This window comes from Sorex fumeus, unplaced genomic scaffold (assembly GCF_029834395.1).
Source record: "Sorex fumeus unplaced genomic scaffold, SorFum_2.1 ptg000036l, whole genome shotgun sequence".
NCBI classification, from domain to species: domain Eukaryota; kingdom Metazoa; phylum Chordata; class Mammalia; order Eulipotyphla; family Soricidae; genus Sorex; species Sorex fumeus.
In genome coordinates this window covers 5,485,407-5,501,150 of record NW_026606093.1, presented here as the reverse complement: position 1 = coordinate 5,501,150, position 15,744 = coordinate 5,485,407, and the positions used below count along the sequence as shown (strand labels likewise).

The following is a 15,744-nucleotide window of genomic DNA, read 5'->3' as shown; positions in this document are numbered from 1 at the left end:
CCCACCCCGTCAGTTCCAGTCAGCTCTGTGCTCCCCCAGCAGCTAAGCCCCGCTCGCTGGTTCTCGAGGGAGCAGGAGGCGAGGCCCCGGGTGGAAGGGGCAAGTCAGGCCTTCCCAGAGAGTGGTGAAGGGCACAGGGCCTCGGGAGGGCTGGCAGGCGCCAATGACAGGAGGGTGGGCGTGAAGGGCAAAGGGTCCAGACCCGGGGAATGCCGGAGAGGCCTCCCCTTCCTGGAGTGTGGGGACTCCTGTGACGAGGGGTCACCCCAACTCTCAGAGGGGGTCCATGTGATCTGGTGGCTCCGCCCGGGGCCTATGGTAACATCCATCGCTCTCAAAGTTTCTCCCAAACTAAGCAACTTGACACGAGTCGCTCTACTCTCCCACATGGGGGAGGCCCAGAGTTATGCCAGGTCGGGATCACTGCAAGCCTTGACTCCTGCTATGAGGGTCGTGGGGCGGGGTCTCCCACACCCCGGGAGAGGTCTGGGCCAGAGGTCCAAGTCCCTTCCCTGTGGACCCCTCTCAGGGGCTGCTGAGGTACCCGCCTGGCCTGGCGATCAGTCCCCCCGAGTCAGGGGTCTGAGAGGGCCCGGAGAAGTCCTCTGGGACGTAATGCAAGAGGTCTCTCTGCCTTGTTTCGTGTCCCTGTGGAGTCAGGGCAGGAGTGTGAGATGGCCCCGGGGCATCTTGGCACCTCAGGCCTGGTAGGGGAGGAGTGGGAAGAGGCTGCATGACAGGGTCTGGGAACTCTTGTCCTGTAGCTTAGGACAAGGCGTCAGCATTCCCGGGGATGATAGCTTTTCCTTCCAATCCTCAGCTCCAGACAGAGACTCTGGCCAGAAGTCGAGGTTGGCCTGGCCTGGCCTGGCCCTGGAGGGGGAGGTGAAGAGAGGAGCTGGAGGGGCCCCAGCAGCGCCTAGAGACCCCAAGCCAGAGCCAGGGATGCTGAGGGAGCAGGGCGAGCTCTGAAAGCAGGGGCCAGGCTCACCGGAGAGCGGGGCGGGGGTGCCCTAGTCCCGCGACCTCACAGCCTGACACACAGACCAGCACAGGCCCCTCTTCCGGGCCTGCAACCCCGTTCTCAGGCCCCTCAGCAGCCACAGCTCTCCCTGTGAGGAGCAGGGGCTGGGCACCCCGAAATCCACTCCTCAGCTCCAGTCCAGGGCGACCTCCAGGCGGTGGACAGGGGAGGGGGCTCGCTGGAGTGGGGGGAGCCCACGCTCGGCGGCAGGAGTGTGTCTCTGGGGAAAGGAAGGCGAATGTCGGGAAGGACGGCAAATCCCGCGGGACCAGCCGCCTTGGAGAGCCAGCCCCGCCGGGGTTGGGGAGCGGCTCCGGGGGAGCTGGCGGGAGATTGGGGACCATCCTTATCCCAGAGAGTAGAGGAGCAACAGTCATGTAACAAGGCCTTTGGGGCCCGATGGAGAAGATGCGGACAAGGCACCTGCACGCAACAGCCCCGGGTTTGATCCCCAGCACTGCATGGTTGCCTGGACACCTCCAGGAGTGACCCCTGAGCACAGAAGCAGGAGTAGCCACAGAGTGTGAACAGTCTACCCTCCTCCCTAAAAAAAAAAAAAGAAAAAGAAACAGTGAAAACAAAAAATAGGAAGGCCTTTGCCTAAAATAAAGGGAGAGTGAAGTGGGGTGGGGCTGGAGCGATAGCACAGCGGCAGGGCGTTTGCCTTGCACGCAGCCAACGTGGCCGAGCCGAGTTCCATTCCTCCGCCCCTCTCGGAGAGCCTGGCAAGCTACCAGGAGGATCTCGCCCACACGTAAAGCCTGGCAAGCTACCCGTGACGTACTCGATATGCCAAACACAGTAACAACTGTCACAATGGAGATGTTACTGGGCCCGCTCGAGCAAATCGATGAACAAGGGGAGGACCGTGATACAGTGATATAGAAGTGGGGTGGGGATGATGACTAAGCACAGATTTAGGGGCAGAAGTGGGCCCTAAATCAGACCGCCTGACCTCGTTCTTCGGGGCTTTGGTGTCCACTCTTGCCGTTGCTGGCAGCTGTGGCCTGGCACTACATCTTCCTCTAAAACTAAGCATAGCCAGTGCCTTTCTTAGGAGGGGGACACGCGTGCCTCTGTGTGCGTGTGTGTGTGTGTATGTGTGTGTATGTGTGTGGAGAAGGGGGCCAGAATGATCTGTCAGTGACCCTGCAATGGGAAAATGGAAAAACCCCATAACAAGAACTCTGACCTCTGACCTCCAATTCCAGAGGTCTCCCCAAGTCACTGGCCTTGGGTTTTCCCACCGTGCTGAGCTGGGATCCTGGTTCCTCAGTTCTTCCCCGGAGGGCCCGGGCTGTGAGTTCACCAGGCTTCAAGCAGGACTATGGGAAAGTCAGGGACTTATCAGAGGGAGCCCGTGGCAAGAGGCTGCAGAGAGCCTAAAAGTAGTTGCCTTTAGGGAAACAACCAACCCCCCTGTGGGCCACACGAACCAGACCTGCCAAGGTAGGCCTTTGGCCGCCAGCCGGACACTCCCAGCCTCAGAGATAAGCTGAGAGCACACCTGCTCTCTGTCCCTGGGGCCTGCTCCTCCTTCATAGACACAGGTCACACGTGTGTGCACACGGCTCTACGTGAGAACCATAGTAGTGGCTGTGTGAGTGGGCCTCTTAAGTCCCTGCCTGCCCCAGCCCGCCCTGGCCCACCACTCTGTGTTGTGACCTGGGCAGCCACAGCGGCTGTTCTCGGGGCCTGTCCCCTGGCAGGAACTCAGGTGACCATACGTGGTGCCAGGGATCGAACCCACATGGGTCGTGTGCAAGAAACACTGCAGTGTCACATCTGCATGTTGTCGGACCCCCGCCCAGAGGCCCCGGATGGATGAGGCCACAGAGGGAGGCGCTGCGGCAGACAGCAGTGGCCTGGGCTGGCGGAGAGGCCCGCGAGGCCCGGGAAGTGGGGCAGCAGGGAGTCTGTGCCCGGGGAAGGTGGGAGAGGGCGGAAGGAAGGGACGGTCTGCAGAGACCGGGAGAGTGGCCTTCGTAGTGAGTGGCCTTCGTGGTCGAAAGCGGAGGGGGCTCGTGCCCAAGAGCTGCCAGGAGACAGGCTGCCGTTGCCACGCGGGCCAGCTGTGGGGCTGGCGGGTGGCAGCCGAGAAGCAGAGCTGCCCCAAAGCTAGCCAGCTCCACCGGGTCGTGGGGAGGAGGGTACAGGCAGTATTGGGCTCCCAGAGGGCAAGCCCTTTCCGAGCGCGAGGGCAAAGGAAGGGGCTATGGAGCTAGGGAGGGTGTTTCTTTTGCAGCTGAAGCAAGAAGGGGCTGAGCAGGGCCAAGGGAGGCGGCGCTGCTCCCACTGGACACCAGGGGGCAGCAGAGAGAACCATGCCCCTGGGGAGACACACACACACACACACACACACACACACACACACAGAGAGAGAGAGAGAGAGAGAGAGAGAGAGAGAGAGAGAGTCTCACCAAGGGAAAAATCTAGCGGAAGTATGGTTTCTCTCCATCCCTTTCTCCCAGATCCAATACCAGTCTGTACCTAACAGACTGAAAAGCCCCGCCCCACAGATCTGGGGGTGCCCTGCGTGAGACTCTGTCTTTATTTTTTAGCTCTTGGACCACACCCAGCCTGTGCTCAGGGTTTACTCCTGGCTCTGCACTCAAGGATTACTCCTGGCAGTACTCGGGGTGGGGGGGGGATGGAGTGCCGGGATCAAACCTGGGTTGACCACGTGCAGGGCAAGCACCCGGCATCGCCCTGGCCCAAGACCTGTGGGTTCCAACTCCAGCCCCTGGGCTCTGTGTGCATCTTCCCTTCCCACCCTGTGTGCCCTCCCAGCCCACCCCGTACTTCCTGCTCCCAGCTTCTGCCCCAGGAGAATGCCTAGCCCGAAGAAACTCCAACTCCTCGCTTCCCTCCGGAGCCAAGAACACAGAAGTTGCCCAAGCCCCACCTTACTACCTGGCGGGAAGCCTTTCCCCAGCCAAGGGCAGGATCCCGAGGAATTGGGAAGGGACACAGCAGAGGAAGGTGGACCCAAGGAGCTGAGAAAGGGAGGGAGAGGTGAGAAGGAACAGAGATCGCTCCCTCGCCCCACCTTCCTCTCTGCCATGTCCTTGGTGCTCTCCCAGCCCCCCCCGGGCATCCAGCGGAAAGTCTGATGGAAAGGGCACTTCAGAGGGGTGAGTACGGGCTGGCAGAGAAAACACCAACACGGGGCCCCGATCTGAGGAGAGCTGTCACCTCTTCATCAGAGAGACCTCTTGGCTCTCGGACTCCAGACAGTGGAACTGGACAGAGCGAGACCAGGTGAAGAATGCGAGCACGAGGTGGCCGAGGGTCTACACACGCTTTTAACTAGGCAGAGGGGTGTGGCGGGAAGAACACTGGCCTGACAGGGGGACGGGAGCTGTGGGCAGCTGGGGAAAAAAAGTCACTTCATCTCTTGGGTCCTCCATTTCCTTTTCCGTGAAGCCACGGGGTTAGACAACAGCAGGGTGCAAACGGAGCCTCCTTGGGTCGGGAGCGCCGCGGAGGAACTGTGCATGGGTCAGGGGTCTGTAGTTGATTACCCAGGTCTGCCCTGAGGGTCATTGATTGGCCATGCCTGCCCCGTGTGCCAAAATGGAGAGCCGAGGCAACAGTCATGGATGGGGCACGTCTAGCGGTCATCTCTACGTCTCTTCCGCGCCAGTGACCCCTGGGGAGATGGCTATAGTTCAGAAAGAGGGTGGAAGCAGCACTGAGCTGGGCCCAACTGCAGGAACCGCCGCTGAGAAAGCCCAAGACAAGGAGGCATGGGAAGGCTTAGAAGCCCCCCTTAACCCCACTTCTGTTGTTCCTCTAGTTCCCTCCGTAGGTAATCCAGAGTGTGGGGCCTAGGACGGGACCCCCACACATAGGGAACATCAGATCCAATGGCGGGGGGGCATCCAGTTGTCGCTTCCATCGTGGTGTGTTCCATTCGGGTCTCTTGGTGAGGGCACAGTGTGGGCGCTGGCTGGCACTACCCTCCCAACACACACACCGAGTAAGCTCTTGCAGGAGCCGCCCCTCCTCCCCATTACACAGGGTGCGACTCAACAGTGACTCAAAAGGACACCCTCCTCGAGAAACAGGGCGAGATGTTCCCATTGGAGTCCCTTGACAGCATGGCACGCTCAGCGGGACCTTCTCTGGCCCTCCAGGAGGTGCTGCTCCGGCTGATGGGCGTCTGGCCTCTGTCCGGGCTGCCCAGGTACAGCACGGAGGTGGTCAGCAGTACTGTGGTAGGGGACAGAAGCAAAGGCTGTCCATTGGGGGTAGAGCATGACACTGACTGAGGTCCTGGCCTCAGCCATCACCTGGCTTTTGGCCACATCCTACAGGTGGGTCTCCTTCTCCCCAGTGACCAGTGCCTCCTTGGTGGCGGGGGTTCTGCAGTCTTGGCTGGCGCCACCATCCACACTCAGCTGGGTCTTGGGCTGTGGCAGGCTGGGGTCAGGGGTGATGAGCTGGCGCACGCGCTATGGAGAGAAGAGGAGATAGACAAGACATGACCGCTTCAGCATCTGACCCCACCTTGGTCAGTCGACCCAGAGGATGAGGCTCTGGACTCTGCAACTTCCGGGCATTTCTGAAAATGAAGCCGCTGGTTTGGTCTTCAAAGACCCTGGTGCCTGAGACTCTACTGTGCCAAAGGGCTCTTCCCCTCACCCTGAACTGGGGCCCCTGAAGTCCGGCCCCTCCCGCAGCCTCCCCTAAGGGCTCCCTCCTCCCCAGCTCCTACCTTCTTGAAGGAGCCCCGGGTCCGCAGGAGGCTGATGATGATGAAGAGTGGGACGCAGCCCATGGAGGAGAGAGCCAAGAACCAACCAATGGAGTACCCCCAGGGCGGGTACACGTAGATGTTGTTGTACCGGAGAGGCGTGTACTTGCTCAGGGAGAAGAAGAAAGTGGCCTGGAGAGGGCCAGAGGCAGATCAGAGCATGCCATGGCCCCCCGCCAACCCCTTGGAGACGTGAGTACCCGTCCACGGAGAACAGGGCGTGGATGCAAGGTGATGCGCCAGCTGGGACAGCGTGAGTCACACAGCGTCGCTCCTGTCCTGAGACAGGGAATGGCGCCTGGGAGGGGCGGGGGTGAGGGGGGAGGGGATGACAGAGGAGCCCAGACAGACAGACACACAGACACCCAAGGCCTGGCAACTAGGGTGCTCGATGGAGCAGGAGTCACAACAGATGACAGTGCTGGCCAAGTGAGCAGGATGAGAGGGACCCTGAAGAGAAGGGAAGAGGGACAGGCAGGGGGGATGACAGGAGGAGCCAAGAGCGGGCGGGGGTTACCAGGCAGAGTCCAGGGGTGAGGAAGAGCCAGGAGATCTTCACCAGGGGCCAGGGCCGGTAGCCAATCATGTCCTCGACGTTGTCATAGAAGCGGTTGGCCCCTGCCAGGTACGGGGGGTGCAGGTGAGAATAGAAGGGGTAGTTGGGGCAGGTGGAAGCCTCCCCGGGGCCGTGCTCTCATCGCTGCCCCTTCCCAGGGCCGAGGCCCCCTCTGTGGGGAGGACATGGCCCTCCTGCCTGCCTCACCGAGGGGCTTGTGGGTCTGCCCCGCCAAGCTAGATTCAGGCTCAGGTCGAATCGGCCACACAGCCAAAGAGCTTCAGGTCCTGGCAGCTGTGCCCACCATGCCCCGGGACCAAAGCACAGCAAGGCCCTGGGCACCAGTTGCTCCCAGCGGTGACTGGTCAGGACTGGGTCGTGCTGGGGGGGGGGGCACAGCTAGCATTGACAGCTCTTGTCAGCTCTGTGGACCCCCCACCCCACCCCACCCCATCTGCGCTGGTGCGAGGCAGGCCCCGCTCATCTAGGCACTTCCCCTCCCCCTCCTACCCCCACCCCAGCACTGGGAACCGTCTTCCTGCCAGGAAACACAGTCATTCAAGCCCCTGCTGTGTCTGAGCTGGCTCCCCAGTTCAGAGCCTGACACCCAACCTGCCGGGACCCAGGAAAAGTTGGCGCGACTCGTGCCAACCGTGTCCTCTTCAGCCCTGTTTCCTTCCTGCACCCCCCGTCCTGCCTCTGGTCCCCCAGTCTCATGCTATTGGCCCCCCTCCCCCACCCCACCTAGGCACGATAGCCACCTATAGCCCCCCCTTGGAATATCGGGGGGGGGGACCCAGTTGAAAACTGATATTCTCAGACAAGTGGGACAAGCAGAAGATTCAGTGCTGGAGAGGGACACAAGGAAAGGGTCCCCAGCAGGACATGGGGGCTGCCCACGTGGGGGTGCCGAACCTGCCCGAAGGCCATGGCACTGGCCAGGTCTCCCCCCCTCCCCCGTCCCCGGGCCCTCAGAGCCAGAGCCAGGCAGATGGGACATTCATGTGCTGTGAAATTGGCTTCTCCACTTCCTGCTGTGTGAGCTCAGGCAAGATGCCTCACGTCTCTGGGCCTCACCTTCCCCGAGGAAGGCCAGCAGGTGGACAGTGAGCGTGGGCACAGGCAGCGAACAGCAGGGACACTGCACAACCCTGACGCCACTGTTGTCATCCAGCACAATGACCGTGATCGTGGGCTCTCACGGGCCGGCACCCTGGTGAGTTATCTGGATGCCGAGAGGGTCACGGCTGCTGAGGATGCAGTTCATGGGTGGCAGAACTGGGTTCAGGGCAAGGAAGTGTAGGATGGACTTCAGGAAACCGTGTTTGTTTGGGGGTCACGCCTGGCAGTGCTCAGGGCTTACTCCTGGCTTCGCACTCAGGGATCATTCCGGAGGGGCATCAGGGCCCCATCGGGCTGCGGGGCTCAAACCTGGGGCACATGCAAGGCCAGCGCCCCACGTGCTGTACCCTCGCTCCAGCTCGGGAAGAGGAATGAGGTTCCGACTCATGGGTAGGAGGTTCCTACCAGCAATGCGGTTCCTACCATGCTCCTGCACCTCACTTTCCTCCTTCTCTGCTCCATCCCCCATGACGTAAATGTTCCCAGCAAGGGATCTGTCCCCTTTGGGCAAGCACGCACACACATGCTCACCCTCACATACATATACACTTATACACACTCACACGTGCTCACACATTCATACACTCAAACACACTCATGCACACTCACATGCATACACATTCTCACACTCAACCACGCATACACACACACACACACACACACACACACACACACACACTTCAAAAAGACCCAGCTCAGCAACTCCAAGAGTCCAAGAAGGTGAGAAGCAGCACAGCCCACCTCTGCCCGGGACCACTCCTAGCTGTGGCCTGTCCCCCCACTTACCATACACCCAGCTGATGCAGACCACCTCGAAGACAGCGAGGAACAGCAGGCAGAGGCCGCTGGAGGCGTAATAATCAAACAGCTGGAAGACATACATCCCGCCCTGGAGGGGCAGGGGGCTGGGACCTTGGCTTTGGGGGACACACCCGCTCCCCCCCCACACACACACACAGTGAGAGGAGCACAGCCTTGGGGAGAAGGAGCCTGGCCCTGCCACAGGGCTCCTCCCATGCTGCTCGACACCTGCCAGGACAGGGCCTCCCGTTCTCCAGAAACCCACCCCTCCCTGCTCCCCCCCCGCACCCGCAAGGCGGGATGCTGGCCAACTGGAGACCCTCGGCCCGCTTCCTATCAGGAGGGAGCTCAGGGAGGCAACCAGGGCGGGGAGAGACAGGTGTGTGTGTCCCTGACAGCGTGTTCAGACCACTGAGCTAACTCACCACCACCAGGACACCGCCAGACACTGCCCCCCACCCCCTTTCTGCCGAGACCCGCACGGTGCGCTTCCACTTCTGTGCCATGCCACCTCCTGGCTGCTCCCTGGCACGGGCGGGGCCTGAGCCAGCCCAGCAAGCTTGCTGCCAGGCAGCAAGACAGAAGCATGTGCTCTGGAGGGCGCCCACACACCTCGGTGACCAGCAGGAGTCCGATGAGGTAGCAGATGATGGCGATGGCAAGGATGAGGAGCTCCCGCCGGCCGCTCTGGCGCAGCTGCCTGGGGAACATGTCGGTGGACGCCGTCACCAGACACTCCACACACACAAACTGCGGGCCGGGAGGGCAGGGGTGAGCATCCCACTCACGGGGGCGCAGGGACGGCCAGGGCCACGAGGGGTGTCCCGGGAGGAGGCCAGCCCCGCCCCGGGTCCACCCCCACAGTTCTGGGGCCAGAGCTGAGGTTAGAGAGAGACATTTGGTCTTGGGTTCGGCAGGTGACAGGCTGAAGGGACCATTTTGGGGGGACTTGGGAGCCAGTTAGGGGCCTGGGCAGGTCAAGTCTGGAGAAACAAAACAGGGGCAAGGCCTGAGGTCACCCCCCTCGTAGGACGAGTCCCAGAATGTCGTCAGGGGTCGGGGGAAAGGAAGGAGGGACAGCAAGACAAGCCGCTGGCAAGGCGAGTGACGGGGCAGGCAGGCCAGGCTGGGCCGGGGCGGGTTACCTGACTGTCCAGCCCCAGGAAGATCAGCATGACGAAGAAAAGGCAGGACCACAGCTGCGATAGGGGCATCATTGTCACTGCTTTGGGGAAGGCGATGAAAGCCAGGCCCGGACCTGCCAGTCACATAGCACTATTAGGCCGACTCTGGGCACTCTCTACCCCCACGGAGGAGCCCCACGGCAGGGCACGTGTGTGTGTGTGTGTGTGTGTGTGTGTGTGTGTGTGTGTGTGTGCATGTGCGTGTGTGTGTCTGCAGGGGCAGGTGTAGGGGCTGGGCTCAGGAAAGTGGGGTGCGCCCCTGATCGTCCTGCTTTCCCCAGGCTCTGGGGCACGTGCTGCCCACCCATTCATTCTTCAGACTCTGGCGGGGGGGGGGGGGGGGAGCTCGTCTGTCGACCCGGGTTGACCGGGTTCCCCTCCCCAGCCCTGGAGCTCTGACACTGGACCCTCCCTCCTCCCAGGTCCCGGACAGTCAGGGGGCACCTACCCGACTCGGCCACCTCTGAGATGTGGACCCCCTGCTCGCGGGACATGAAGCCCAGGATGGAGAAGACCACGAAGCCGGCCACAAAGCTGGTGGCGCTGTTCAGGACGCAGAGGGCGATGCAGTCCCTGTGACCAGGCCACGCCCATATGAGAGGGAGAAAAGGGGAGCCAGAAAGCCACCTGGGGGGCCCGAGAGACAGCGTGGGGGGAGGCGCCTGCCTTCCGTGCACCAGCCTGGGTTGTTCCTCTGAGCACCGCCGGGTGCAGCCCTGGACGCCCCCAAACATGGCAGGACCCCCACAGTACCGCCTCTTGGGGCAGTCGCACTGAGCCTCTAGTCCAGTTAACGAACAATCAAGGGGGGGGTCCCCAAGAGCCCCACCCATGCCCTGCCACCTTCCATCCCCAATATATCAGGAAAAGGAATGAAAAGACAAAAAGAGGGCGGAGGAGAGTGGCCGGGAAGGGGAAAGCGGACAGAAGAGACACAGCAGAGGCGGGAGGACGGGCGGGCCCGAGGTCGCACGGCCACCGTGAGGCGAGACAGGAAAGGGAGAGAAGAAAGAAGGGCCACGGGGAGAAGAGCCCCTGGCGCTGACACAGCTCGCCATCCACGTCAGTAAGAACTAAGCCCTGAAGCCCACCTCGAGGGTCCCGGCCTGGGACCCCAGACAGGCAGCAGGGGGTCCCCAAGTCCACCCAAACCCTTCTCCCCCTTCCCCCCAAGGCCTACCTGTAGCAGTTGTTGTGGTACTTGTTATAACTGCCCAGGGCTGTCAGGCAACCCTGGCAGATGGCGAAGGAGAAGAAGATCTGGGTGCCCGCGTCCATCCACACCTTCGGGGACCCCCGAGGAGAGCAGAAGGGGCGTCAGGGGGCGGGGCCCAGGCCTGGTGCAGGGACCACACGGCATCCCGTGTTCCCTCATCACGTCCAGCCCAGCCTCCCCGCCTCTCCCCCCCCCCCCCCCCAGGAGTCAAGTTTCCACCTAGAGACATTTTCTTGCAGGGGAGCTGGGGCTCCCTGCTCCTCACTTCTGTGGGCCCCTGGGAAGCTCCCGGAGTGTGAGATTGGATTCCTCCAAGGAATTTTGAACTCAGCCACGAAGCCTGGTCTGCACTGTGCCCTGCCCTCCCGCAGCCCAACTCTTCGCACTCCCCTCCACCCCCATCTGCTGAGTCAGTCAACAAAAATGTCCCGAGGACCCCTTTGGTGCCAAGTCCTGCTGACTGGTATTTTTTTTGAATGAAGGACTAAATGAACGAACCAATGGATGGTGGGTGGAGGAATATTATGCATGTGTTAAAAATGACACTTACAAATGAATTTAATAACATAGGAAAGTGCTTACAGTATAATTGAAGTAAAAAAGGATATGTCTTTATATAATTATCTCAACTCTGTTAAAACAGACACCCACGCGCCCTCAAGGAGGAAAAAAAAGAGTTGGAATGGAATATCCTGAAATGCTAACGGGTTACAGCTGAGCGGTGGGATGACACAAGCTTTTTTCATTCCGTTTTGGTTATTTTCTCTCCTATCCTCTAATTTTTCTCCTCTGGGCACGGTGGCCACTAAACCAAGAGAAAAGCAGCACGATAGTTTCAAATCTTGTGTCTGGAAGATGTGGTGTGTGGGGGGTGGGCGGGAGGGAAATGGTGGAGGGACCAGGAGATGCCTCCAGGGGCGTGAGCTTCAGCCTTGCATGCTGAAGCCCCGGGTTCGAGCCCTGGTGCCACACAGCCCCCAAAGCATCGCCAGGTATCTCCCTCCCCCTCCCCCAAGCAACCACACCAAAAGAATTACTTTAGTGGCGGGGCTGGGAGTCAGGGAGGGGAGGAGCACACAGCCCCCAGCACAGCCCCTACCTGGGGGTCCTTGAGGCGGAGAAGGTCCGGCTTCAGGTAGTAGATGATGCCCTCGTAGGCGCCGGGCAGCGTGATGCCCCGGATGAGGAGGACTATTAGCATCAGGTAAGGGAAGGTGGCTGTGAAGTACACCACCTGCAGGGGAGCAGGCTGAGGTCAGTCCCGGTGCGGGGGGACACACACGCCAGCCTCTTCGGCGACCCTCTGGCCCCCTCTGGCCCCTCCGGCCCCTTCTGCAGGCGTCTCCTGCACACACAGTCCAGTGTCTGGACCCTCGGAGCCTCCTGGGCGGGGGAGGGCGGGAAGACAGGAAACTTTCCACACCTGCCTCTCACATTCCTGCAGGGCCCGGCTCCCCGTCAGCCCGAGATACACATCAGCAGGCCGGGTGCAGGGAGGCAGCAGGGTACAAGTTTCCAGTCACAACACTGCCAGGCCTATTTTTAAACCTTCTCCCTCCATGCCTGTGCCTGGCTGTTCTCCCCTGCCCCACGGTGAGGGTGGGTCTCCCGGCTGAGCAGGGGAAGGGGCGCAGGCGGAAGCCGGGATCAGGAGGGTCCTGGCCCCTGCTCTCCAGGCTGGAGAAGGGGGCAGCGTGGGGGAGTGGCTGGGGACAACGGGGATGCAGAGAGGGGCCCCCTCTCTGTCCCTGAGCCAGACCCTTGCCCCCACTGCCATGCTCTCTGCATCCCTGTGTTGTCACTGTCATCAGGCTGTTATTCTTATTTTGACCACAATCCAGGAAAGTTGCTTAGGGATAGAGAAGTTGTCCCGGCCGTCTGTCCCAGCGTCCCAGAGCATGACGCAGCCTCGGTCCCAGAGTTTCGAGGGGAGGCGGGGGGAATAATCATCACAGTCAGAACTCTGGCCAGGGGCTGAGAGAGGATTGCCAGTAGGGTGCTTGCCTGGCACACAGCCAGCCTGCATTTGAGCCCTGGCACCACCTGTGACTTCCTGAGCCCCACCAGGAGCGAAGCGCCGAGCACAGCCCAGGGAGGGTCCCCAAGCAGACCGAACCAAAAAGAACTCTCTCTTAGCATTCAAGCTACTACTTCCCATTCTTAGCTTGAACCCCTGTCATGCTGGCAAGCTCACCACTTCAAAGACAGCTCTGTTGGGGAGTTCAGAAACAGTCTTGGCGTATTGTCAAACGCAAAGAGCCCGTCAGAGTAGAGGATCCGAACGTGTCAGACAAACATAGCAGAGACCTTCCAGGGGCAGGGAGATGGAGCCGCAGTGAAGGCTACTGCCAGGCACTGGACCTTGATCTCCAGCACCACATGGTCCTAAGCATTGCCAAGGCAGCCCTGGAGGCCTCCAGCACCTTGGGGGTGACCCGGGAACTGAACAGTGTCACGTCTGTGGGCCCTTGCACTGAAGCCCTGGGCTGGCTGACCAAGAAACACAGGTGTCCACCCCCCCACCCCCCGCTCCCACATACAGACACACACCTGAGCCTCTCAGCACCACTTCAGAGCAGCCCTCCAAATAGAGATACCAAAACACACGGGTATCCTTAAGAAACTAGACTTTCAGACAGCAAAACGTTAACAAGGATCACTGGGCCATGCAGCCCGCCCTATCCTCATGCTGACAACTTAAGCGGTGCTTAGCTTGGACAGGAAGAATTTTTAAATTTTGTTCTGAATTCAGGGCAAAAGGCTCTTAGTTTTCACCTGGCAAAAGCAACAGTGAAATGCCATTGACATTGAAACATTTCATTGGCAGTGAAACATTTCAACAATAACCCCTGTAACCTATTACGATAACCATCCCAAAGTTAATCTTAGCCGGAAATCAGTTGCTTAACCAAATCATGGTGCTTCCAGGCCATTATTTCTCCCTCCTCTCTAAACCTCCCATCTCCTCTAAAGTCCATGTCATCAGCCTTTCACATTCCTGCAGTGCCTGGCTTACACCTTTGCTGCTTTTCAGTTCATCTCAGCCACAAATTTGCAAACTCACGACCCTCCAAGTTTAAGACTTCTGTGTCGATCAAATGGCTCAGTATCTCTTTTCCTCACAACCTCTGCCATAATTCCTAGTGGTTTGAAAATCCACTGAGCAAGCTTTCCACCACTCGTGCCTCTCAATTTCCTGTAAACAAGTCTATCAAAGTCATATGGGAAAGGAAATCCTCTTTCTTTTACTGGAGGGGAGGGAGAAAGGGGGTTGGGTTGGGGGGGCACACCCATAGGCGCTCGGCGCTTCCTCTTGCCTCTGTGCTTGGGAATCATCTCTGGCAGGGCTCTGGGGACCTTATGGGGCTGAGGCACCAAACTCAGGTCGGCCAGAGGCAAAGCAAGTGTCTTGCCCCTGCCCAGCCCCAAGAAATCCTTTCTTTGCAGAAGAGACCCTTGTCTCCAGCTGAACTCTGCCTTCCGTGACTTCTGCTCTAGCTGTGCTGTCGCCTCCAGCCTCTCTTTCCCTCAGTCCCTGTGCACGCTGGGGACCACGGAGAGCCCCAACACCTCACCTTGCCTGTCGTCTTGACCCCCTTCCAGATGCAGAAGTAGCAAAGAATCCAGGCGAGCAAGAGGCACAGCGCCAGCTCCCAGCGCAGGGAGCCCAGATCGTGGATGCCAGAGGTGATGCTCAGAACACGTCTCCTGGGCAGGGGAAGGAAACCACCAGGTGAAAGACTACCGGACACCACTCCCCTGCCAGCCTACCACCACGCACACGCCACCTTCCCTTCCCACCTGGGGGCTGCATGTCCCTGGCTGTTTGCTGATTCCCATTAGTATCTCTGTCTTTCTGTCTTTCTAACTCATACAGACTTCTCCATTCTACAGAGTGAAAGAGGGGAGAGAGAGAGAGAGTGAGCATGTGTGAGAGAGAGAGACTATGAATGAGTCTGTAGGGAGTATATATTTATATATATGAGTATATATTTATATATATGAGTGGCTGAACGTGTGTCAATATATAAAGCTGCTTGCTGCATCTGGGGTCATGAAAATGTGGTGTGTGTATGTGGTGAATGTGTGTTTTGGACAGCTGTGGGCATACATCTCTGTGTGAGAGTGGACAACCGTGGGAGTGAGTTGGGTTTTAGTTAAGTGTGAGGGTGTAAGAGACTTGCATGGGAATGAGGTGGACATATGTGGGCATGGGTGGCTGTGAAGGTGGAAGTAGCCAGGGCAGAGGGTCGATTATGAGAGTGGGTTCCTAGGGCCTAAATCCTTTCCCAAGCTACCCGCACCGAGCATGGCTTTGGGAAGAGAAGTGCACACTGGCATTCCTAAACTGGTCTGGACTATTTCCAGCGCACCTCTGGTGATGTGTGGGGCAGTGAGTCAATGCAAGTTGATGGGGGGTAGGTGTGCAGGTGGGTGTGGGTGTAAGCGTACACGAATAAACAAGCGTGGCTAAGGGGACAGGTGGATCTGGTGTTAAGTGAGCGTGCAGGTGCTAATGTGTTGTTGGATAAGGGTCTGAATGGGTCTGGTAAGTGGGGGGGTCTGAGCGGGGAGTAAGTAATGCTGGGAAGCACGCAGAGAGAGCCTTAAGTGTACACCCCAAGTCCGAGGCTCAGACATCCAAGCCCCCGTGCCGGGGCCCTGGGCTGTGGCAGCAGGGCTCAGCACCTACTCCCAGAATTCTATGACCGGCGAGGTGAAGTTCTCAGCAGAGGCGGCCAAGCTGGCTCCAGACTTGTTCAGAAAGTCCATGCAATGCTCTGTTGGGGACAAGGTTGGGTCCAGACAGTCAAGGACAAGATGACAAGAGGCCCTTCCCCCCCTTTGTCCCCCATCCCCACCCCCAGCCTCCACCTGCAACCTGGGAGGTCTCATTCCCAAGAGCTGCCTTTGGAACACCCCCCCCTCCCCGAGCTGACTTCTCAGAGTGCGTGGGCCAGGCCCCTTCCCGTGTGCCCCACCTTGTTCTTCTTCCAGAGGATCATGTGACTCTCAGCCTCCCCTCAACTTCTGACGCCATCCAGACTCAGTGCACTCTGTCCCCACGTGGATGGCCCACCC

At 59.6% G+C, this 15,744-nt stretch overlaps 1 protein-coding gene across 1 annotated transcript in view; it reads right to left on the bottom strand.

Annotated features, from left to right (window-relative positions):
* Window positions 1–4,311: 4,311 nt before the first annotated feature.
* SLC6A12 (solute carrier family 6 member 12) overlaps window positions 4,312–15,744 on the bottom strand; it is a 29,226-nt gene continuing 17,793 nt past the window's right edge. Inside the window, exons 6-16 of the mRNA XM_056117838.1 lie at window positions 15,356–15,443; window positions 14,238–14,370; window positions 11,762–11,896; window positions 10,627–10,730; window positions 9,895–10,019; window positions 9,408–9,520; window positions 8,875–9,012; window positions 8,248–8,350; window positions 6,301–6,401; window positions 5,745–5,915; window positions 4,312–5,481 (exon numbers count right to left, since the gene is read on the bottom strand). Of these exons, the coding sequence (XP_055973813.1) occupies window positions 5,338–5,481; window positions 5,745–5,915; window positions 6,301–6,401; window positions 8,248–8,350; window positions 8,875–9,012; window positions 9,408–9,520; window positions 9,895–10,019; window positions 10,627–10,730; window positions 11,762–11,896; window positions 14,238–14,370; window positions 15,356–15,443 (1,355 nt within the window). The 3' untranslated portion in view covers window positions 4,312–5,337. The remainder of the gene's footprint in view (window positions 5,482–5,744; window positions 5,916–6,300; window positions 6,402–8,247; window positions 8,351–8,874; window positions 9,013–9,407; window positions 9,521–9,894; window positions 10,020–10,626; window positions 10,731–11,761; window positions 11,897–14,237; window positions 14,371–15,355; window positions 15,444–15,744) is intronic.